Source organism: Carassius auratus, chromosome 34, assembly GCF_003368295.1.
Source record: "Carassius auratus strain Wakin chromosome 34, ASM336829v1, whole genome shotgun sequence".
Lineage (NCBI taxonomy): Eukaryota > Metazoa > Chordata > Actinopteri > Cypriniformes > Cyprinidae > Carassius > Carassius auratus.
Window position 1 is genome coordinate 15,362,181 of NC_039276.1, and position 25,438 is coordinate 15,387,618.

General features: G+C 39.4%; 2 protein-coding genes across 3 annotated transcripts in view; both read right to left on the reverse strand.

The window, feature by feature from the left end:
- Window positions 1-2,418: 2,418 nt before the first annotated feature.
- LOC113053290 (leucine-rich repeat-containing protein 58-like) lies at window positions 2,419-11,357 on the reverse strand. The gene is made up of 4 exons (XM_026218201.1): window positions 10,541-11,357; window positions 5,918-6,046; window positions 5,097-5,374; window positions 2,419-3,630 (listed from the first exon to the last, which is right to left on the reverse strand). Exons 1-4 carry the CDS (start codon window positions 10,996-10,998, stop codon window positions 3,437-3,439), a joined length of 1,059 nt encoding a protein of 352 aa, XP_026073986.1. The 5' UTR covers window positions 10,999-11,357; the 3' UTR covers window positions 2,419-3,436.
- Window positions 11,358-12,425: 1,068 nt separating this feature from the next.
- LOC113053291 (follistatin-related protein 1-like) overlaps window positions 12,426-25,438 on the reverse strand; it is a 43,030-nt gene continuing 30,017 nt past the window's right edge. For both annotated transcript variants that reach the window (XM_026218203.1, XM_026218202.1), the window contains exons 4-11: window positions 21,371-21,500; window positions 19,537-19,569; window positions 18,562-18,692; window positions 16,995-17,113; window positions 16,537-16,649; window positions 15,159-15,269; window positions 14,775-14,863; window positions 12,426-14,036 (exon numbers count right to left, since the gene is read on the reverse strand). In XM_026218203.1, the coding sequence (XP_026073988.1) occupies window positions 13,995-14,036; window positions 14,775-14,863; window positions 15,159-15,269; window positions 16,537-16,649; window positions 16,995-17,113; window positions 18,562-18,692; window positions 19,537-19,569; window positions 21,371-21,500 (768 nt within the window). In that variant the 3' untranslated portion in view covers window positions 12,426-13,994. The remainder of the gene's footprint in view (window positions 14,037-14,774; window positions 14,864-15,158; window positions 15,270-16,536; window positions 16,650-16,994; window positions 17,114-18,561; window positions 18,693-19,536; window positions 19,570-21,370; window positions 21,501-25,438) is intronic.

Consider the following 25,438-nt stretch of genomic DNA (forward strand, 5'->3'; position numbering starts at 1 on the left):
GTCAAGTGGTATTGCATTGATGCTCAGCAAGCCTACCCTTATGAAAATGAAGTGCTATTAGTATACTTCTTTTAAACCAAAAATAGGAAAGTATGCTTTTAGTTTACTTTTTATGTACTCCTCGGAAATATACTTAAAAGTATACTTTACTTTTACTTACAGAAATTCTAAATATATTTGAGACGTATGAGTATACTTGCAGTATAAAACTACTGAACTAGTAGTTTACTGAGACTATACTTCAAAGTAGGGATGCACGATAATATCGGCACAACATCGGTATCGGCCGATAAAAGCTTAAAATGACCATCATCGGTATCGGCCGGTATGAATATTTCTGCCGATGAGGCAAACCGATATTCTCCAAGTGAAATAATTGACCTGTTTTTCAGGTGTGAATGTCTGTCTACATTTGTAAAATAATACATTTATGGTAGAATCAGTACAGAAGAGATACATGGATTTCTCTTCAGTAAAATTAAAGTTTAAATATATCAGGCGAAAATGTTCATATATATCGGTATCGTATCGGCATCGGACAAAATTATTTTGAAAATATCGGCATATCGAATATCGGCCAAAATCCAATATCGTGCATCCCTACTTCAAAGTGTACAAAGTATTTCATTATTTAACTATCAATAAACCTATAAGTTCACTTTTAGTATAATTGCAGTACAAGCCACTAACTTAGAGGTAAACTAGTTGTGTACTCAAAGTTTGCTACTGTTACACATAAAATATACTTAAAAGTATACTTTTATATACTAGAAAGTGGGCCAATTTAGTCCCAAGGAGTATTGAAACAGTATATTTACAAGTATACTACTAGAACTGTGATAGTTGTATACTTGCTACATAAAGTATACTTAAAACTATACTTGAACTTTACTTTACGTATACTTAGTAAAATAAACTTGAACTATATTACTTTTTCGTAAGGGTACCCAAAATACATCTCTATAATTTTTGGTAGGCCTTAAGATTATATGTCTCAAAATATATGGTTATAAAAAGTTTAGGAACCCCTGTTCTAGTTAATAGATATTTATTCTCTAAACTAGTAGCAAGACTTTAAAGGCTTTTCTGAACTCCACTATGAATATGAATTGTTTGCTCTCAAGGTAATAAATAACAGAAGAGAGATAAATGATGTGAAAACAACGATTTATCAAATTTGAGCATTAAGCAAATGTTCAAGCTATGAGAAAGCGAGATCTCAGGACTCCCAACAGTAGAAGTATTGATGTGCACTGAAGTGAGGAGAGACACTCAATGTGCTGTCAGTAGGGGGCCGGGGGGCTTTGAGCTCCTAACAAGTGTTTAAAAAGTGGTCAAACAAACGGCAGGACAAATAACACATCTGTCCCTCAAAACCCATCGAAGATTGGACAAACCTCACAGAGAGTGAAAGCAGGACAGAATAAAGTGAAAAAAGAGTGGCATCAATTTGTGTTACTAGGTCTTTCTCCTTCAAAGAAAGAGTGTCCTGTAAAGAATAAAACTTAGAATTTGGGAGGTGAAAAGAAAGCCCCTCTGTATTCAGTGGGAGTGATGAGATGGCTTTCATGTGCAAATGCATGAACTCAGTCCTGTATGTTCACTGGCCAAACGCTGAATCTCTCGCTGACCATCTGAACCGACAAGCGTCTGGCTAATGGATTCGGAGGGGAATCCATCCTGCCAACTAAAACACATTTAAATTTCAATGATACCTTGAATGTGACATGTTTTACACAGAACTTCGAGATTACAGAAGCAACAGGTAATCACACTGAATATGCTCAGAGAAGTGCAGGCATCACAAACATTTGCAAACGTTAGCTAAGCAATGGAACCACATTATTATCTCAGTGGAAAGTGTATGGATTAAGAGATTGGAGGATGATTTTTATATAAAACATGCAAAAGGAGAACTAGGTTTCTTGGCATCAAATTAAGAATGAATTCTCATGTCATGATTAATGTATTCCCATGTTTTATTAATGTAACCCATCTTTTTAATTAAACTGTGGTTATTAATTGTAGTTTGGTTACTTATGTTGTACTAATTTGTTCCCTTGTTTAGTTTAGTTAAATCATGCCCACTATTTAACTAAAATTTGGGGGGAAATTAATAGGGCTTTTCATACTGGGTAAAGGTATGTTTCACATTAATTTATAAGCTTTTGCAGTGTTAAACCTCACATTTCTGTGCCAAATCGAGTACAGCATGAAACGTTGTATTGTTAGATTGTTAAGTCTACATGCATTGTAGAAATCATTTCAGCATTTGAGTGGAAAATATTGAAATGTTGATGAAAAAAAAAAAGTGAAGTGGGGAGGAGAATAGTGTTTCATTAACACTTAAGAGTCTGAATAATCCATTCAGAAAAACATGAAACATTCATTTGAAAAAAAAAGTGAGCCACACACAAATTATTATTATTATTTATTTATAGTACTCTACATTAGAAGTGCAAATACATGTTTAGAAACCATTAGAGGAGTGAATGCAATCCAAATCTGCCTTCATCATCTTAAATAAAATACATTCGATCTTGTCACTGATATACAGAAATTATCAGAAAAGATTATTTAGATATGTTTAATAATATTGATAATTTTAAAACTCTGCGATTGCATTAGTTATTTGCATAATCAATATTGGTAAAGCCTAAAGAGTGTACACGGCCACATGTGGAGAAACTAAAGGAAGTGAGTGAGTTTATAAAACAGGAAGTGTTAGAAGAAAACAGTTCAGTTTAAAAAGAAACGCCAGAAACACTTTGTAAATGTGTCCACTGGCTCTGTAACAACATCACATAGTTTATATTGATGCACAATAAAGAATTAACCTTCAAAACTAAGTGACTGGTGACCTTTGTCACTCTTTATCTCAGATACTACCCGTGTTTTTGAATGAAACCGCAGGGTGTCCGAAAATTATAAAATAAAACAAGAACTTTTACAGACATAAATGCATGTTTTTGAAGATGTAGCCCTGGTTTTACAGCGCTGCAGGCCACGCAGTTACAAACACGAAGAAAACCAAGTGTTCTCAATGTTTATTTTTAATTAATTCACAGTAAATCTTTGTAAAGTGAGAGACAAAGCAACATATTGCGAAGCAAACGATATACACGTACCTTAACTGTGGATTCTATTATGTATTATAAAAGTGCAAGAGCTAAATAGAGTGATATAAAAAGGCAACTTAGTTAATATAACTAACAACTATTCTGCACCACCAGTGTTTTTGATTTAGCCTTTGCAAAGCAAGGCCTTTGTATGAGAAACTATCTGCAGATGTCTTTCCCAGAATGCCACTTGCTCAATCGCTTGGCAATAAGATTTGGCTTCAGCGGAGAGGTTTTCAAGCCAGCTGTGGCTGTAAAGTTCAAAGTTCTTCCTGATAAGTGAGAGAGAGGAGACGACGTGCGCGGGGTGAGCGAGGTTATCCCAGCAGCACTCTCTGAAGGCGATCGGCAGGCACGCTGTTGTCTTCGTCTGAGTCAGCGTCGCTCTGAGGGTTGGAGCTGCAGGGAGAGGTGCATTCTGGGGAGCACAGGTAGTGCATCAAGGGCAGGCGATACTTCCCGCAGAAATCCACAAACTTGATGTGACGAACGCATGAGTCGAAGTAAACGCCTGGGAATGAGGCGGTGAGATAAAACAAGGTTAAGAGCCATTAACTATAATGATAAAGACAGACACTGGTCCAAAACTGAAAAGAATAGCAGAGTTCACCCCACAGCTATACTATATCACTCGCCCTCGTGTCATTCCATACCCAGACTTTTGTGCATCTTTGAAACACACATTACAATATTTCTAATGAAACCTAAGAGTTATCTGTTCCTCCACTGAAGCAAGAATGTATTTGTTTATTTAGTAAAGACACTAGGAGTTTCTCAATCTCAAGGAAGGATCCTCGGAAGCCCCGTATTTCGAGGATGCTACGTCATCGACATCCGTCAAAGGATTGCTCCAATGTCGAGGATCCTCGGAATTTCAACCAAGGACTGAGTCCTTCGTTCGTAGAATATCCCATACACAGGAAAGGATGCATATGTGTATCCTTCGCACTCTCAAATCACCCACAATCCTATGCGCGCAGCTTTGCTATCTAACGTTAGTTCAAAAATTCAAAAATGTCAAACGTTAACGTAGTCGGAGCGTTAACGGTTTTTATTTACGTTACCAAACATTTGTTATAACTGTAGTAAATATAAGTAAAGTTTGACGTTTAAATGCCAGTACAAATTACTACCGTATTGATATTGTAAATTATACAAATACAAACGGTTAACTGAACATTTAGTTACATTTACATTTACATTTAGTAACCTGTCATTTAACAATGGGTTGAATCCAACTTGTGAGCAACCTGAACTACAAAATCTATGTTTGGAAACATTTCGTTATGACGATTCCTACGGAAATAACTGCTTTCACCCCCAAAATATTCCCCGAATGATGTTAAACGTGACCGCACCTTATGTATGTGTGTTGATCACTGTATAAATGTGATTAAAGTCAATCGTGCACCTTCAGAAGACCTGGCTCCGCTCAATTCACGTGGATTACTTTTACAATCTCGTTATGAACTTTGTAAAGCTTGAAAATGTTGGTTGCCTAGACTTTCTAAGGAGGGAGAAAATATGCAATGTAATATGCAATACTAAAACACTTGTAAATCATATTCAGTAGATGAACGAAAGGCATACAGCTGTGGAGTTTTCATTTTTGGGTGAACTATCAATGGAGAGCACATTATTCTATATATGATCTACATACAAAACTGTATCCTTCCTTAATTGCAATCATTAAAAGCATAAGCTGCAATCGCTGCTTAGCAGGTTATATCTCCATAACTAAATACACTTATGTTAACTAACCACATGATATAGATTATCTTATACGCCATATTGACATTACTTTGATTCATCTCTAGCTGATAACAAGCAGAATACAACCTAAGTTTGACACTGAAGCCAGCATTTTCTGTACACAATACATATTGTGAAAAGTGCTATAGCAATAACTTCAATCTATACATTTCTATCTATATCTACGTATATAAACTTGTCTTTATCTCATGTTTCTCCTCTCACCTGCACACTTGGGGTTGGGACACTTGCTGGCCATGTCTAGGTAGTTGACTAGATGGCTCGGGAGGTCTTTGTGAGAGTATGCAAGGTTCTTGCTCTTGACGGTCCGGCCAGCCAGCTCCAGCAGTGACGGGGGGTCATAGGTCATGTCCTTGACGAAGCGTACGACCAAAGGATTGCCTCTGAGACTGAGCTCCTGAAGATGCACCAGGCTCAGGATCTCTCTCGGAAGATACGTCAGCAGGTTATTATGCAGACTAAGAGAGCGCAGGGAATGGAGCCTGGGAGGCAAACAACATTTGACATATTTAATTATTATTACTAATACTATTATAACAACTACTACTACTAAGTACTGTAATATATCACAGAATAGTAATACATAATATTTATTATATATTAAATACCTAATATAATATCATTTTTGTCATATCTAAGAAGAATCAAAATGAGCTGCATTGTTATTTTAATATTTTTATAGTTTGTAAATATTTTAAATTATATTTAATTATAATTTTTCATATTATATTTAATAATATTAAATAATATTTATATTATATTAAATTATATATTTATTTTTATTTATATTATATATTATTTGTTTTCATTTTGACATTGTTTTTTGTCTTTTTTTAAGTCTAGTTTTTTTGTATTAAATTTAAGTTTAATTTATTTTAGTTTTTCAAATTTAACAAATTGGCATTTAGCAGAAATTTATGCTTTTTGCTTTGGCTTCAGGTAACAATAACAATTTTTTTTTACCTAACCGTGCAGCCTGAAGGAAAATTAGGCACACTCTGCTAGCAAGCACATCTCAGACTTACTTGTTGAGTTGAGGTGGGACGCTCTGGATGCGATTATCACACAGAACTAGGTAACAGAGGCTGGGTAAGTTAGCTAGTTCAGCAGGGATGGAGGAGATCTGGTTCCCACCCAGATACAACAGCTCTAAGCTATAGAGAGAAAAAGAAGGAATGTGAAGCGTCGCCACAAATGTGATAAACAAAACAGAAGTCAAAATAGTGGCTAAATTGCTATTGAAATCTGGCATGGAAAAACCAAAGTAATACAATCTAAAACCCTAAAAATAAAATGTGCATTTAAAACAAATAAATGTGGGTTTTCATCCAGTCAAAAAGCATGGGTTCTTTTTGTGTTTGTTTCATCATTACTAGGAAATCAATGGATAGCACATCAACACAACCTTTTTGACTCCAAAGACCCCCTTTGACCAAAACAGTATACAAAGACTCTCCTATCTAATCTAGACAACACATGTACATGGAATGACTAGTTTAAAGGGGCGAAATTTTTAAAAATCTTATGTCGACATGCCCCATGAAAGAGAGGGCTGGGTGAGCAGGAGCTCATTATCATTTAAAGAGACTCGCTGTAAACAGAGCTGTTTTTGAACAGGTAAAAAAAGATGTTGTTTTACACAACCACTGAGAAATTTTAACTAAAGTATGTCACAGAAAGTTCACGAAGACCTGAAAGAATCATATCACCTTGTGGAAAATGGGCATCTTATGTGCCCTTTAAAGGGTTATTTAACCCGAGAAATTCACCCTCGAAGCGTCCTAGGTGTGTATGTCTTTCTTCTTTCAGAATAATCCAATCTCAGTTATATTAAAAATTGTCCTCGCTCTTCCAAGCCTTTCAATGGGTTAAGTGGGTGTTTGTTGTCAACAGTTCAGAAGACGTGAAATAAAGTGCACATATCTGTAATAAAATGTCCCTTACACGGCTCCAGAAGGTGAATAAAGGCCTCCTTTAGCGAATCCAGGTGTTTTTGTAATATCAATATCCAGATTTCAAATGTAATAAACATTTTTTTCTCACTTCTGAAGACATGCAGGCAGAAGATGGAAGACGTATGTGTTGCGCGCGCCTCTGGGAAATGTATCGGCTTACTTTAGCAAAGTCTCCTGTTGGCTTATATCGAAATCCACAGACATTTTTCTTTACAAATCCTCATTTTGTGCTTCTATATCGTGAATGGTGTTTTGTTTTGTTCTCTCTCCAGGTTTGTCACTAATCACGCAGCGCTGACGAACTACGACATCCGCCTACAGGCCTTCCGGTTCCCCTCAGTCAGCAGAAGTGAGAAAAAAGGTGTATATTATGTTTGAAATCTGGATATTTATCTTACAAAAATGCATGGATTCGCTACAGGGGGACTTTATTCACCCCCTGGAGCCGTGTGAGGGACGTTTTAGGGTGAGTAAAAGATGGACGAATTTTCATTCTCGGGTGAACTAACCCTTTAAGTGCATAGTTTTGTACCTTTGTCGTGTTTGCCTCAAATCCAAATGTGTAATGTTGTGATTAATCTCAGAGCTGATTTAGTTTTACTGAAGCATTTTTCTTTTTCCTAAAGAAAAGGAATTCTTCCTCTATAAAAGAACGGAGAGCAAAGGAGTGAGTGAGAGACCTTCTACTGTTTTAGCCTACAGGCCACTTTGTCCGTTTGTTGTCCTCCCTGAAGATAGGCATTTATTTTTGTCTCAATTCCTCATTGCTTTCGCCAACCCATCTCAGCTTAGTCTCTACAATTATCACAGCAGGCAGAGATAGCAAAGGGAAAAGATTCCCAGGTCTCTTGAAAAGGACCAACTCTGTGTGTAATGTGGGCCAACAGGGCACATCTCTTTATGATGGGATGGCTCGTAGCCAAGTCGGCCTCAGTAGACTCACGGTTCCAGCACGTGACAAACTGATCCTGGCGCTCTGAGAGCTTCCTATTCACTCTCACTGTCCGTGCAATGAACAGTGAGAAGCTGAACTAAAGCCCTAATCAGAGGCTTGTCTGTGGCTAGCCGAAAAGATACACTTCACTCTCATGACATTACAAGTGTATTTCGAAATAAGCAGATGATATTTGTATTATCAGAGCAACTAGCGTTCAACAGTTATAGAAAGAAAGTGCTCATTCTTACCAAGGCTGCATTTATTTGATCAAAAATACAGTAAAAATAGTAATATTGCAAAATCATAATTTCACATAACTGATTAATACTTAAATACACTTTCAAATGTAATTTATTCCTGTGATGGCGAAGCTGAATTTTGAATGCTCCAGTTTTCAGAGTCCTTCAGATTCTACAGATGCAGACTCTATGATGTTTGTCTGGCGCACATTAGTCATTGCCACAATCAGTTCATTAAGGACCATAATCATCCTCCACTGCTGGGAAATCCATTTCCTTGACATTTCAAAAGGTGTTTATCAATATGCATAAGATGATACTGATAAAGTCAAGAATGAACCTGCCAGCATAAGGAAGCAGGTCTTCGGTAAACAAAAGTCAGACAGAGAAATGCATCTGCTAACTAGTATACACTCCTAAGCCTTTAAACAAACTAACCAACTTCGAGATAAATCCCAACATTATAAATGATTTTTTAAGACTACTTATGCTATTTTATGCTATATGGTTTCTCTGGTTAAAAGATATTATAATTTAATAGTTTCATTTAATGTAATCTACTCAGTGCCTGATTTAAAATATATTACTAGCTTAGTCTGTTATTATATATCATATTACCTTGGATCATCTGGTGAAAACATGATAATAAAAATGATAATAAAAACAGACAATAAAATGTGAAACAATAAACTTTTAGTATTTATATATATTGAGAATAAGAGATATCCAATACAGCAAACTGAAGCAGATTAAGCTGCACTTAAATTGGCTTTATCTCATGGGTCCTAGTGCAGATATATTATGTGAGGGGGTCCCGACTGTTCAGGACACTGTTCAGTTGGCACTTTGACAGAACTGCTGAGAAAAAGCTCGGAAAGACTAAAGAAACTGATATATTAAGGGAACAGGGGAGATCAACAAGTCCTCTTTTTCAGCACACATTGCACTTTGTTCAGAGCACAAGGTATGAAACAGAGAAAGAGGCAGCCTTGTCTTTTGGATCATACCCTTCTGAAGTTGCATCAGCCGGAAGTACAGCATGTCACATTCACAGTTATTTACTGATTAAAAAAAATGTGCACAGTGCGTGTCATGCTATTGTGTCAGGCCTATTTCACATTCCTCTGCAATGTCATTATCTTGCACTTCCGTGGTCCAGCACAGAAAGCATATTTATTACAGGACAAACATCCAGATTAGATCATTTGAGGCCCTAATAAATTAAAGATGAACGATGAGTTATATTCTGGTTTAAATAGAGAAGTATATAGAATAAATTATCTATGACTGATCACAAGTCAGTCATATTATTTTAAAAGATTACCTGTCATACTTTTAGACAAATTGGGCAATTTATGCTGACTTCATATCCGTCTTAATGTAGCTTTCAGAATGTTGTGTAATCAGCTGCTGTGACTTTCATGAGTCCATCAGGAGAGCTGCTTTCCCATAACACATTAACCCTCAACTTTCATTAAATAACCAATAATCACTATTGAAATATCACTCATCAGTTAAACTACACATCAGCAGAGGCATTCCTATTTTACAGTATCTTTCTAACTCTGTAATTTTAGATACATGTTCCGGTCAAACTCAGACATTTAAATTATAAGTGTCTCAGAAACAGACAATCATAACTTGATAATTTATACATCTCAACAGTACAGAAATAAAGAGTTTGAGTATAAAGTTTGATCAGCGAGAGAGTTGCTACATAAATCCTAACACGTTAGGTTCACATTCAGTCTGTTTCGTTAATCTGAATAAATCCAATCTGAGCAAAACTATGTAGCCACAGCTAAAATTGTCACTTTTGTCTTCTTGAAGACATTTCTAAAAAGAAAGATGACATATGTCTCAGGACCTTTGTTAACTACTTCATCTCACTGAACATGAGTACAAGATATTTTTCAAACAGATTGGAAAAATTGTCAAATTCAAACACTTAAATGCTTGTTTTTGAATTCCCTATTGATCAGATCTACACCACCCCTCCCAATCCACTCTAAATAGTATTTGTATCAAAGGCAGTTGGATCGGATTTTCCAATTTAGCCATTAATCTGATTACTAACATATTGGCTTGCATGTAACTTAGCTAATAACAACTGCCATCACAGAGATGTAAGTTTTTATGTGTTCAATCATCTTTCCCACCTTAAATGACGTCACTTCCTATGACGTGACGTCATTACGAGACAATAAAGTTGACATTCGAGTACGACGATATCATCACAAGGTAGTGAAATTGAGATAATTCCTACACAAAATTATACATTTGTTATTCCGTTCAACATATTAGGAAGTATACGATTAGTGACACTGATCTACTAAACGGGAATGACCCAGAGAGTTAATCTTTAGACTTTAATTAGACCGAGACATATCACACGTGAGGACAGCTGTATGGGAATCCTCCAGAGTAGCGTGAGCTCCTCAAATCTGCTCGCGGTGTTTTGAGAGTAACGGTGCGTGCAGATGTTCGCGTGTTTACGTTAACGTGACGTGACGTTACCTGGCGAGACTCTCGATCTCTGCTGGGATGCTCTTCAGTCTGTTTCCTCCCAGAGACAGAGACTGGAGCCGCAGCAGCTGCAGACACTGGCTCGGCATCTCCTCAAACCGGTTCCCACTCAAATTCAACACGTCCAGCTGCAGAGAGCCAAAGTCTTTGGGCAGAGAGGAATCATTCAAGCTATTGTTCTTGGCTATGAGGGTTTTGAGTTTGGTCAGTCGGGTGATGTCCTCGCTGATGACCGACAACGCGTTGTTGCTGATGTCGAGAAACTCCAGGTTCGAGAATAAAGAGATGGACTCGGGTAAAACCGTCATGCGGTTGTAGCACAGGTACAGCTGCTTCGTGTCTTTCCGTCGTTTCTCGCTGAGTGCGTCCAAACTATTATTGTTCAGATTCAGACGGGACAGATCTAAAACACTCTCGCTGCTGCTGCTGGCTCCTTCAAATCCCTCCATTTTAACAACCGATAACGGAAAAGAGAGCTTCTTCTTGTGGTTCAAGCTGTTTCCAAACACTACGAGCCAGTTTACTTCCAACGCCGAGCGTCCCGATCTTCCATGTGTAACCCTTTTTATACAGTCTATGGTGTAACCTAAATAATAATTCGGCCTAATGGCAGCATTCACACATTACACTCATTGTAAAGCGCTCACTCTTGTAACATTCACGTTTCTGGACTAAACTGGAGTTTGGCTCCTCCCGATTTAATTAACCCTTTAATAGAACTAGCCTAACATGTTTTATTCAAGCCCTACAAATAGTCTAGAACTAGAACAAACTTTCCTTTCTTCTCTTCTACACTGACACATCCACTCTCTTCTCTTTAAAATCCACGAAAATAATTAAACACAATTATTTTCTTTAGCTTTCAGGGTATTTTTTTTCTTCTGGTTATGCAAGCAGTTAGATTTCATTATGCAAGAAGTCAGCGAGTTTCTTAACCAATCCATCCATCATCTGGTTTATCTTTAGGGTCGGTTCAAGTTGCAGAGTTTTCATAACTTTGGCTGTCTATTCTAGTTTATACAGAAGGATTCATTTTACAAGGGAGTACAGTAATGCTGATATGTGTCAAACAATTCAGGTTTTGTAATTGGTTTTCCAAAAAAGTAGTGTTTGCTATAGCTGAATGTGTATTAAAATTGGTACTGACATAAAACTGTAAAAAAATAAAATATAAATATTAGATAAAAACCTAAACAATTTAAACAAACATTATATTGCACTGGGAACAACTACTAAAGTGACTTGAACTAAAATAACAAAAGCACAAATTTAGTAAAACTTTAATTATAATGAAAGCGTAAAATATAAAAACAGGCTAATTCAAAATATTAATAAATAAACCACTATAATAGTATATAAATATTACTACTAAAACAATACTGGAAACCGTCTAATGGCACAATTTTCAGGCCGTTCACCCTCATTAAAATTCAATCAACTAAAATTAAAAACTGTTGTTTGTAACTGCTGCCTTAATATTTAAAGTGATGCAAAGTTAAAATCAGCAGTGATTTAATGGCCACCACTGAATAATTTAATTGCTGGTGTAGAAACTGAATAGAAATGATGCATTGGGACAAAATAGATTAACACAAATACTTTAAAACATTGTGAAAAACAATTGGTTGTGCAAGAATGTCTCTCATGTTAACATTTCTTAGCGCCACTTGTGAACTAAAATGTGTAAGCCACATTCAAAATGGTTTTGCAGGAATCATATCTCTAAAAATTAAGATAAAATTCAAAATCCATGCTATAGATCATAACAAATTTTTCTAAGTCTTAAGATATCAACTTTTTTATTTTTGTTATTACATTATTATTAGCACAAGTTACATTTCAAATAACCAGAGAAATGAATAAAACAGAACAACACTTTTTACAATAAAATGTTTTAATTCTGCCCCATTGAGTAAGACAGTCATACAGACATATAAAAGGCAATTGCTAGCTGTCTACCATAATACTGGAAAATTCATGTGCATTGTCCTATATCAGGTGGTTTATACCTACAGAAGAAGCCACTTCATCCATGGCACACTGTTTTTCGTATATAAGGCACTGATTACCACAAAGGATCTGTACTGTTAGTGGAATTTAGTGGAAATTAAATGCTAACACTTACACACACAGACACACAAATGCTTTTGGCACACATGCACACACATTCTCTTAAGTGGGTAAGAATTCAGCTACACTAAAGAGGCAATGGTGAATCTAATCCTTATTCTGACAGCTATTTTACGTAACAGGTATAAAGTAGTTGCTGGGTCCAGAGTAGTGGTGTACCTGGAGGTTTTCGTACAACAATTTAAACATCAGGCTTTGGTTTCAGATCACTCCATCTGTACTCAGTCCCATCTTTGTGAGCTTGGCTGCTTAATTATTATTATTATTATTTATAAATCTGGCTTGCGAGTTAATTTCATCGATTCAGCCCAAGCATTGGAATAGGACTGAGCACAGTGTGAAAGTTTCAGCATAAACTGCCTATTTTTTAACTAATATAAATACAAGCTCAAGCGTAGCGGTTTTCTACTAATGGAAGTGATCTCTAATCAAAGTTCGCTCATGGCAGAAAAGCATGTTTGTCAAGTATTAACAACATGGTGGGTTTGTTGTCCAATAGTGATGTTAAAATTCAAAGGTATTGCCTGCTCTCCACTGAGCCATGCCGTCTCTGCTTCTAGTGTTGCTCTACCAAACTTTATCTACCATCTAAAGCAAGAGAGCAAAGCATGCAAACAGAGGAATACTAACGTTAGCACCTTTACGAAAGGTTTCAAGACTTTGACTGCCTTCAAGATGAGAGTGAAAGAGAGCGAGAGCTTCATTTAGCTCGCATTTATATCCGTCAAGCTCTCTCTAGCGTGTATGTTTTAGCATGAGTATCTACCATCTGACTGAAGGACATCTCTCGCTTCGAAGCTCTAAAGTCACAGTTTGATGGATGAACCCGTGTTGTTTTGCTCTCTCTGCATCACTCTCGAATCCTTTCCTCTTCTTTTTTCTTCTTCTATTGCCATTGTCTCAATATAAAAATTAAAAAAAAACATTTCCACAAATAACTGTATACAGACAAACAAATAAATGGAATAAAGAATAAGACATCAAATCAAACAATAGTGAATAAAACAAGGGCCCCCATAACAAAGTGCTGAGGCCTGTTTGGAGTGACACAATCAAACAATTTACAGCACTTGAAGACACACAGATGTAATACAAAATGGTGAAGAGCTAATGAAGTATGTAGAAAAGTAAACCGCAACATAAAACCCATTAACCAGAGAATAGATGCGGTATGGGGAGCAATAAAAGTAATAACCTATCTCTAGAAAATGGTGTGATTCTTCCAATAACAGTACATAATCTCAGGAATCCTGATTGTGATCATTAGGAGAGGAATTGGTCCACGTCATCTCCCTCCTCGTGTCTCGGTCCTGGTTTAGACCTCCTTTGTGCTGGTCTTCATCTTCTCCACAGTCTCCTGATGGAGGGAGACGTCAGAAGTCAGTCGTATGTTTGTTATGCCTCAGGCAAACAAACTGACAGCAACAGCATATATTTAACATAGAAAATCAACACCTGCAGTTTACAGCCCTCTAAAAAGTGTATTAGTCAGTTAAAATGACAAACTAAAACTAAAAGTCCTCTATCAGACTTATTTTCACTTATTTTAAGAGTTAGTTTTGTGTGAAGTAGTGTGAGAGAATGAAACTCTCCTTAAATCAGCAAGCTCCTGCTTTTACTGAGTGATTTAGTGTCTGTTTGCATGTATCATGGTGTGTGGAGTGATAAACACGATGTAAAAACACATTTGCTGTGTGCTTGTAAAACATAATTGGCCGATTTCAGAGACTAAACATATTGCAGCATCACACTGAAATTTAGCTTACTTAATGTTTTGGTGTTAGCATGATGTTCAATTAAAAAAAAAGAATTGAAATATAAATCTTTTGTAAAATCTTTATTGTCACTTTGGAGCAATTTAATGCATCGCTGCTGAATAAATGTATTCATTTCTTGCTAAAATCTTACCGAACCCAAACTTTTGAATGGTAGTGCATGTTTTATATAATATTTTCAATACTGAAAGAAATATATATTCATGTCATTATTTAGCCTTTATTAGATCGGACAGTCAAGGAGAGATAGTAAGCTATTTGACATTAATTTATGATAAACAATGACATCAGTTAGCTGTGGATGAAGTCAGTCCGCTGACCTGATGCTTGTTGAGTTCAGCCACACGGCGGGTCCATTCCTCTTCGGTCATCTCCTGATCCCCATCAGTGTCAATGACTGGGCTTTTCTCTGCGGAGCGAGTCAGTCTCATTATTATAAGAAGGAATCTGCACTGCTCATGTGGGGGAAAGATGTGTCAGCCCTTCATCTAAGAAACTTTCTTAGAACTTCTCATGTGTCACTTCTTTTTTTTGACAAGTCATATTTCTATGGTCTGTACTATTGATGCATCTCAAAATATAACATCTTGACACCCTGAAATATAATTGGGTCTCAGTCTTCTTTAAGTTCGACTAGAGTGCAAACAGGCACAGCTTACCCCACACTCTCCTTTTCTATCTTGAATTTGCTGAAATAAACTCACCATCACAAGTCATGGCGGTGCAGACCCAGTTTCCACATGCACAGACGCAGAGGTTGCACTCCACCTGAGTCTCGGCACCATCCTCATACGTCTCATCTTCCAGAGCACACTCTGTAGTAAAACACAAACCATGTTACCACAATCGTTTTCAAAATACATTACCAGAAGTCTCCAAAAAATGTAATCTTGATTACCAACACTTCATTCCCTATAAACAACTGTAAGTTGAAATCAGCAAAAGCTGTCTGAACATGTGTCTCCAACCAAATACTGTGTGCATGTGTCCTAGATTCCCGAATACAAAACAGGAAATTACTGTGGAATGACTACACTGCTACAACCATCCAGGAGAAACTAGGGTAAATGAATATGACTGAAGTGTGCAGTTCTAAACGATCATGGCAAGAGCAGAAGCCTGGACATCTGATTTTAATTCTGATCTGATACACCAATGTTGCTAAGAACACTATCGTTCTGTCTGAAACGCTCCAGCTACATTTCAGCGTTTACTGAACAAAATGACACTGGGTCTAGAAGGCTGTGCCGTGTACCTCGATGACATTATCTATAGTGATACATGGGATGAACACGTTGTCCAAGTTTGTGCATTGTTTGATCGTTTGGCAGAGGCCAAACTCAGTCAACCTGATAAAGTGTGACGTATTTGGGCGAGGCTGTTGGGATGGGAAAAGTGTGCAAAAGTTATAGGAATTGACACATTTCCTACTCCTCAGATGATAAGGAAGCCCCTAAGCAGAAGCTGATGAGACTTTTGAGAAGGACGGGGTATTATAGGAGTTTTTGATTTTCAGTTTGGAGCAGGAGCCGTTTTGTTGCAGACCGCAGATCACTCTATTAGTTATTTTTCACGAAAGTTAAATTTATATTATACCAATTATTCTGCTTTTTAATTAGTTGCCAAGGCAGATTTCCAATATTCATTGAAGCATTTTAAATGTAAGCTTTTCATCTAATGATCATTTATTTTATGTCAGCTTTATTCCAATTACTGAAATGTGTAAAAGTTGCTTCATATGATGCCAGAGAAAGTGGCTCCTCCCACTGAACCTTCGCCTAGTTCTACATGTGGAGCCTATCAGCCTGAAGAACATTCTGTGGAAGAGCAGAAAACCCCTCGTTCGCTCCCTTTCTGCCTCACAGAACTACAATTCTGGGAAAACTCTGGAATGTAACTTTGAATATAAAAAAAGATCTTCAGTATGGAAGCAAAACTGCTCCTTACGTATAAAAAAACCACCATAGCTTTGTTCACACTGCATACAAATCTTGACTTGTCCACATTGCCATTACGCAAATGATAGAACGGTTTGTAAACTCCATGCTGGTGCAGACAGACACAAGACAGACAGAGACTCACTCTTCTCAGGAGGGTTGAAGCCTGGTTTCAAGCAGTTGAGGAACTCATCAAAGCTCAGTTTCCAGTCGGCGTTCTCATCTGAGAGCTCAATAAGAGCGTCCACACAAAGGCTCCTGTGAGATACAGTACATGTAGGGTCTTTTGAACATTCCTTTCACAACAAAAAACCTTTTTTCCGATGGGACCAAGAGTTAAAAATACATGTCTTATTTGTGTTTCCATACACTATCTAGCTAACCGAATATGCAGTAGTGCGATGTAATGTTTGCTTGGCTTTATCAGTGTTTGTAGATGGAGTTTTTTCCATTTGGCTCATCCGGACATACAGATGGACAAAATAAACTCAAATAACCTCCACTGTGAGAGAAACAGGAAGAAGACCACATTGTGTCTGAGATGATTACAATGAAAGGGATAGTGTACAAATGTGCACGGGTTCTGTGTGTTTGTGTTTTCACCTGAGCAGGCGGTTGTTCTCCTCTTCAGCGTAAGAGTTCATCTGAACGGCCGTTTCATTGTGCTGAATGAACTTGAGCAGCTCTGCAGAATCCAGCTGGGAGTCTCCGCTATCATAATTCTACAAGAGACAACTCTTCCGTTTGAGTCAGATAGCACTTTCAGTCTGGTTATCATTTCTATGTTATTTAAAGAGAGGAATAGGAAATGAGATTGAAATGTTGTGTTTCTATGACTTTACAAAAGAAGGAGAAAAAACTCGAGCGATTGACGTTGTTCAGAGAGAAAGACGTCAGATGTGCAGTCACTCCTTCAGCTGTTGTTTAAGAAATTCTCATGCAGCAGCTGTTACTAGTTTTCTGGAATTTACTGGCAAAGTTAAGTTACATAAAGTATATTTACGATGTTAATAAACGTGTAAACGTGTCATCGCAGTCTGTGAAAAGGGTCCACAGTGATGAAACTGCACAGCCAGAGAATTCTTCAGTTCATGCTGTCAGTTTTATCTTATCTCAGCGGTTTGAGGTACAGCTGATTTTGACACGTTCACCTATAAGCAAGAGGTAAAGGACATGTTCACGTTTTAGAGAAATATGTCTAACAGATAAAGCTGATTTGACCAGCTTATGGATTATTGGTTTGGTGATAGTGTTCAGTCAGATGTATGGATTGTGCTGACAGCTGCACGATTGCTCTCTGAGTGCAAAGGTGAGCAAATACTGAAACACACTGATTCATCAAAAAAGCACGGCTGCCTGATCTGCTGCTATGCAAACAGAAGTCATTTAAGGTGTATTTTACACGCCTTGGGAGGCTGTCGGGAAAATGATGTGGCACGGAGCGCAGAGATCGCCTGCTGGAGGGTTATTCACAGAGCCCTGACAATGAAGGGACTAAACCAAATGCATGCTTTTATGCTGCAATAAATGTAATTATTTTCACCGAAATACAATCAAGACCCTTGAGGCAGATATCAAACATTTGTGTTTGTAAATTTACAGACATTTGGAAACAAAAACGGTCACGTATAATAGCCCGCTTTTGTTATTATGACAATTAATAATTCTGTCTTAAGTGTCAATTTTTCGAAGTTGAGATGTATCGACATCATTTGAATGCTTGAAATAAGCTGTTCATTGATGTGTTTTTTTTTTTTTTTTAGGATGAACAATATTTGGTCGAGGTACAACTATTTGAAAATCTAAATTTTGAGGGTGCAAAAAAATCTAAATTCAGAGAAAATCGCCTTTGAATGCATATGACTAATCAAAAATCACTTTCTCAATATCTTTCTCAATAAAATCTTTACTCAATATCCTGATGATTTTTGGCATCAAAGAAAAATGTATCATTTTGACCCATACAATATCATTTTTTTGGCTATTGCTAAAAATATATCCCAGCGACTTAAGACTTCCCAACTTTGAAACAACACATTTTAAATAGCCCCAAATCTTATAACTGATGTTTTTCCCTGTAGTTGTGCCTTAAAATACTAAACTATACACATTCTCCGTGGTTTAATATTTTAAAGACATAATTTTGCATATTTGAAACGTCTGTACACACCTTGAAGTACTTGAGGAGGATATCAGTGAAGTTGGAGCCCTTTGTGAACCAGCCATCTGGAACAACCTCGGTCTGCAGCCAGTCGATCACACGTCTGCGCAGCTCATTCCGGTCAGCGACATAACACACGACTTCAGACATCACACATCACACACAAACACACCAGCAGACAGGATAACAGTTAGAAAGAAGCACAGACACACATATCACTAATGCTAATGAGGTTTCAGATTTAGTGAGTGCAGCTTTATCCTCTTGAGAGCCGGCAACCCAGTTTTATCCTCAACAGAGAACATGTGATTAATGAGATCCACACGTACATCTCTTCTTAGAAATGTTTTGGAGTTTTGGAACTCACTACAGTACCATTGGTTTTTAAAAATGTATGTTATCATGATTGACTTGATAAATGTCTGATATTTGAATATAAACAATTTCAAAAGAAACCGTTTGCTGTAAAAAAAAAAAAATTGGATAGTATTCAGGTCATTATTTTTAAGTTTATGGATGCTAAAATACAAAACAATGTCATGTATAATTCAAAATACAAGTAAAACACCTGTGGAAATACCAAAAATTCCTTGGTAGTAAGTACATTGTGCCCTATATTCTATGCATCATTATTACAAATGGCATGTTAAAGAAGAAAATTAGCTCTAACTTATTAGCGAATTGCCATTACTTTTGCCAATAGCATCTTTATTTTGAAATCCTCTGCAGAGCACATACAGTAAACTCATGCTACAAATACTATAACACATAAAAAGTGCAAAAATGAAATCGCAAAAACTGGGCCCAATTTTATACATCTAAATACTGCGTATGTAATTGTGCCGTAGCTGTGTCAGAGAGGTTATGTCTGCTCTCAGTATCTACGAGCACCAATAAGTTGGTAATTAATGGTTATCTGCACAGTATGGAGATGAGTAGAGTCCCCCGGCTTGGCTCTGAGCCAGCGGTCATGATACGACTCACCTGGGCTGGCAGCGGCTTTCTCCTGCTTCTTCTCTGTAAGAGTCAGAGATACATGTGAGTGGAGTAATGTTTCACAATCTGCATGTAATTACTTCTAGCTGAATCTTCCCTTAGTTATCACTCAAGTAGCTGCTTGCATCAAATCTAGATAAGAAGGTACAGCGTCACCTCACACATGTTGTAATATCAGAATATAAGGGTCAGAATAACACGATATCAGAATGAGTCCTGGATTCGACCGTATGTTTAATGTCCAATGATCCAGCACTCTCTGTTGAGATGGGAACAAGTCTGAGAGGTCGACTGATGAGTACAGTACTAAAAACTAGAGCGAACGTCCTGTTCTTGTCAGATAAAACTGTTCCCAAATTATCTTAGCAGGTGGATACGTCTCGTCTAAATGAATTTGTGCATTATGTTCTCTGTCTTTTTTAATCTTGTTATTCAGTAGATATGTGTGATGATCCGGCGAGACATAACAGTCTAAACCTAAATCTGAATCTAATCCCTGAACTGTAAACCAGAGTAAACACCACTCACTCTATGGGTCAATTCTAACGTCTGTAGCTGCAGATGGATCCCAATGTTCCCATGATGCCTTTCTTGAATAAACAAGGTACTGACATCCACATCCATTTCTACTGCGGTATGTTATTATCTAATAAACACAGACTGTTTAAAGTGTATTTCTAGCTACTAGTCCTGGTTATTAACTTATTATAAGTAAGAATCAAATGCATTTACACTAATAAATGATAAGGATTTATGTGAATACTTTCCACAAGGCTATGTTTATGTATATATTGTATGTATGTAAGTATATGTGTAATTACAAATTAAAGGTGCTGTAGGGAACTTTTGTAAAAAAATATTATTTACATATTTATCAACCTGTCATTATGTCCTGACAGTAGAATATGAGACAGATAATCTGTGAAAAAAATCAAGCTCCTCTGGCTCCTCCCAGTGTCCTGTTGCCATTTGCAGAAACTCCATCGCTCCCGTTAAAAAACAACCAATCAGAGGTGCGGTCCGTAATTTTGTTTGTGTTCAAAATGTAGAAAAATGAACATAATAAGCGAGTACACCATGAATCCATTTTCCAAACCGTGTTTTTGGCTTGTCCTGAATCACTAGGGTACACCTATAATAAGTGTTTATATTGGGACTATTTTAGATTGCTTTGGGGGTACCGCGGCGGAGTAACCCAGTACCTTTGTGATTCTTCATAGACATAAACAGACAGAAGTAGTTCCGGCTACAATGTTCTTCCGCAAGACGCAAGCAGTTCTGTTTATTAACCGCTAGAGCGTCAAAAGTTACCGACTGCAGCTTTAACTATAATATTGTGATGTCCATAGAACTATGTTGGTTCTTATATTAAATCGTGGTGCATTTTTGTACTATTTGGATTCATTTTGTGACATTGCTGTCATCTTTTTTTTTTTTTTTTACTAAAATAATGTTCATATAATGCGTGTCACTGCTGGTGAGTTTTGCTTGCAAAGTGATGATATCTGTGTATGCATGTTTAACAATTTTCACCAGAGATATTAATTACCACTGCAAACACCTTGGGGATTATCTATATATATTAAGATTATATTGTATCTTTATTATAGTATTGTACAATTTTGACAAATGTTGATGACATGTTATGATCAGACTTGAGTCAATCATTAATCTTATTAAGTTTAGAATTTACTGTTAAATCTGTTGCAAAGTCAATGCACATGTAATAATTTCCACAGGGAAAGTCATTTCCAGTTTATATCGGCCTCTACTTCTTTTCCATATCAGCCTGTATGCCTGCTGCATGTTAGTCTCCACATACCTTTGCAGTGTCCATCATGGGCCACTTGGATCATGAGTCCAGTAAGGCAGGCGTCACGGTGCAGCTCGCAGTGGTTACGGTAGGTTTTTCCATTACTGCCACACACTGAGCGCTTATGAGGCTTGCATTGCTGCAGGAGAACACAACATACTGTTAAAAACACAACAATTTAAACTATTACCTATTAATTGCCACATCAAAATCTGAACCTTAGAAATGTGTGTGTGTTTATGTATGTATATGTATATATATATATATATATATATATATATACACACACACACACACACACACACACACAGACATACACTGAACAAAATTATAAATGCAGAACTTTTGTTTTTGCCCCCATTTTTCATGAGCTCAACTAAAAGATTTTCTATGTACACAAAAGGCCAATTCTCTCAAATATTGTTCACAAACCTGTCTAAATCTGTGTTCGTGAGCACTTCTCCTTTGCTGAGATAATCCATTCACTTGTGGCATATTAAGATGCTGATTAGACAGCATGATTATTGCACAGGTGTGCCTTAGGCTGACCACAATAAAAGGCCACTCTAAAATGTGCAAACATGCTAATTTTTTGAGATAGGAATTTTGGGTTTTCATGAGTTGTATGCCAAAATCATCAGTATTAAAAGACCTGAAATATTTCAGTTGGTGTGCAATGAATCTAAAATATATGAAAGTTTAATTTTTATCATTACATTATGGAAAATAATGAACTTTTTCACAATATGATAATTTTTTGAGAAGGACCTGTATATATACTATTTTGAAATACATGGCATACACGTTTGAACAGAAATAACATCTCGGTTACGTATGGTAACCCTCGTTCCCTGAAGGAGGGAACGGAGACGCCACGTCGGATGACCGACGAATATGGGATATCGCTTCGATAGACCAATCTACTTCGAGTGTAAACTAAACGAGCCAATGCACATTGGCATGCAATTATTGCATCCAGCTGCCGCTGATCACTGCGTGAGTATAAGAGGGCAGCAGGTGCAATGCATACCAGTTTTTCGCTGAGGAGCCGAGCCGGGAACCCGGCAGCTCAGCGGCGGTACAGCAACCATGGCGACGGGACGTGGCGTCTCCGTTCCCTCCTTCAGGGAACGAGGGTTACCATACGTAACCGAGACGTTCCCTTTCAGTCGGTCACTCTCGACGCCACGTCGGATGACCGACGAATATGGGATCCCTATCAAAGCGCCATGGGTGCTGCCCCTTCCAGTGCCCTGTGCGAGCCGCCTGCGCCCCTATTAGGTGTAGGCCGGGGCTCAGAACAAGTAGCTCCACTCACCATTGTCAAAGCACTACCTCACTGGGTGAGATTGGATAACACTGGGAAAACGTACCCGGTCCGCTTGGAGCCGGGACGCTGCGGAAGCCCCATCCTTCCCGAAGGAGGTCTCGGAGGCAAATACACATATAGCATCCGTTTAGGAGTATACGGAGAAATTTTAGGTGATTAAAACCCTCTTGGGAAGGCAGAAGTCTGCCGGGGAAACACGGGCTCTAAGGCTATACCGTGGACTATACACATACGAGTACCGCTTAGGTCTCAATATGGAACCCGCCCTTCCATGGTTCTCACGGATTCATCATGAAGGCCTGGCGCCGGACGTTCCGCCGCGTCCAGCTGCTTAGGGTGATGGAGGATCCCAACAGGGTCTACAGTACGGACACTCTGGAGTAGTTTAAGCAAGCCGACACTAACCGGGGCCTCTCAGTGCCACTACCCGTTTGAGGTGAGAACACAGGAGGATACCGGCTCTACACGAAGGCTATAGAACCTAGCGAACGTGTTAGGGGTCACCCAGCCCGCCGCTCTACAAATATCTGTCAGCGAGGCGCCACGAGCCAGCGCCCAGGAGGATGCAACACTTCTAGTTGAGTGAGCTCGAAGCCTGAATGGGCAGGGCACATCCTGAGCCTGATAAGCCAGGGTTATGGCATCCACAATCCAGTGGGCCATCCTCTGCTTAGAGACGGCATTCCCCTTCTGCCGGCCTCCGTAACAGACAAAGAGCTGGTCTGAGGTCCTGAAGCTTTGCGTCCGGTCCACGTAGCACCTTAATGCTCGAACAGGACAAAGCAAAGCCAGGGCTGGGTCTGCCTCCTCCAGGGGCAGCGCTTGCAGGTTCACCACTTGGTCTTTGAAGGGTGTAGTGGGAACCTTGGGCACGTAGCCAGGCCGGGGCCTCAGGATTACCTGGGAGTCAGCCGGCCCGAACTCTAGGCACGAATCGTTGACCGAAAATGCATGCAGGTCCCCTACCCTCTTGATGGAGGCCAGTGCAAGCAGGAGCACAGTTTTCAATGAAAGAAACTTTAGCTCAACTGAATGCAAAGGCTCGAATGGGCCCTGCTGTAGTGATTTAAGCACTAGAGACAGGTCCCAAGAGGGTATACAGGGGGGCCGGGATGGATTTAACCTCCTGGCCCCTCAAAGGAACCTGATGATGAGGTCATGCTTACCCAAAGACTTCCCATTCACAGGGTCATGGTACGCAGCAATGGCAGCAACCTGGACTTTGAGGGTGGAGGGAGACAGCCTTCGCTCCAACCCTTGCTGCAAAAAGGATAGCACGGCCGCAATCGGGCATCTTCGGGGGTCTTCTCGGCGAGAAGAACACCACTCAACGAACAGGTTCCACTTCAAGGCATAGGCGTGTCTCGTAGACGGTGCTCTTGCCGAAGTGATGGTGTTAACTACCTCTTGGGGTAGGTCACCTAGAACCTCCGCGTCCCGTCCAGGGACCAAACATGGAGTTTCCAAAGGTCTGGACACGGGTGCCAAATGGTGCCCCGTCTCTGAGTCAGTAAATCCCTCCTCAGAGGAACCAGCCAAGGAGGGGCTGTCGAGAGGAGCACTAGTTCGGGGAACCAGGTCCGAGTAGGCCAATATGGCGCTACTAGTAAGACTTGCTCCTCGTCCTCCTGGACTTTGCACAACGTCTGTGCGAGAAGGCTCACTGGGGGAAACGCATACTTGCGTAGGTCCCGCGGCCAGCTGTGTGCCAGTGCGTCCGTGCCGAGAGTTCCCTCGGTCAGGGAGTAGAAAGCCTGGCAGTGAGAGGTCTCTGGAGCAGCAAACAGGTCTACCTGAGCGGCTCTGAACCGCCTCCAAATCAGCTGGACCGTCAGGGGATGGAGTCGCCATTCTCCCGGGAGCATTGCTCAAGACAGCTCGTCGGCTGTACGACTGAGCAGGCCTGGAATGTGAACAGCACGAAGTGACCTCAGAACCTTCTGACTCCAAAGGAGGAGGTGGCGGGCGAGCTGCAAGATGCGACGAGAGCGCAGACCACCTTGGTGGTTGATGTACGCAACAGTCGCAGTGTTGTCCAATCGGACCAGCACAGGCTTGCCTCGTAAGAGACCTTTGAGACGGTTCAAGGCAAGGTGCGTTGCTAACAACTGTAGGCAATTGATGTGCCACTGCAGCTGCGGGCCCGTCCAAACCCCTGAGACTGCATGCCCGTTGTACGTGGCCCCCCCGGCGGTGGTGGAGGCATGCGTGTAAACCACAGCATGCCTGGAGATCTGCTCTAGGGGCACCCCTGCCCATAGGAATGCCAGATCTGACCACGGAGTGAGGGTTTGGCGACAGGCCGGTGTAACTTGGACCCGGTGAGTGCCGCGCTTCCACGCCCACCTCGGGACTCGGCCATAAAGCCAGTGCCGGAGCGGTCTCATATGTGATAGGCCGAGCGGTGTAAGTGCCGCTGTGGCCACCATATGCCCCAGGAGCCTCTGAAAGAGTTTCAGTGGGACCGCCGTCCTGCTCTTGGACGTATTCAAGCAGGCTAGCACCGACCGCGCACGTTCCTCTGTGAGGCGTGCTGTCTGTTCGACCGAATCCAACTCCATACCGAGAAAAGAGATCCTCTGCAATGGTGAGAGTTTGCTCTTTTCCCAGCTGACCTGAAGGCCCAACAGGCTCAGGTGCCGGAGCACCACATCCCTGTGCTCGCACAACTGATCTCGAGACTGTGCTAGTATCAGCCAATTGAGAATGCGAACACTCTGCTCTCTGAGAGGAACGAGAGCTGCCTC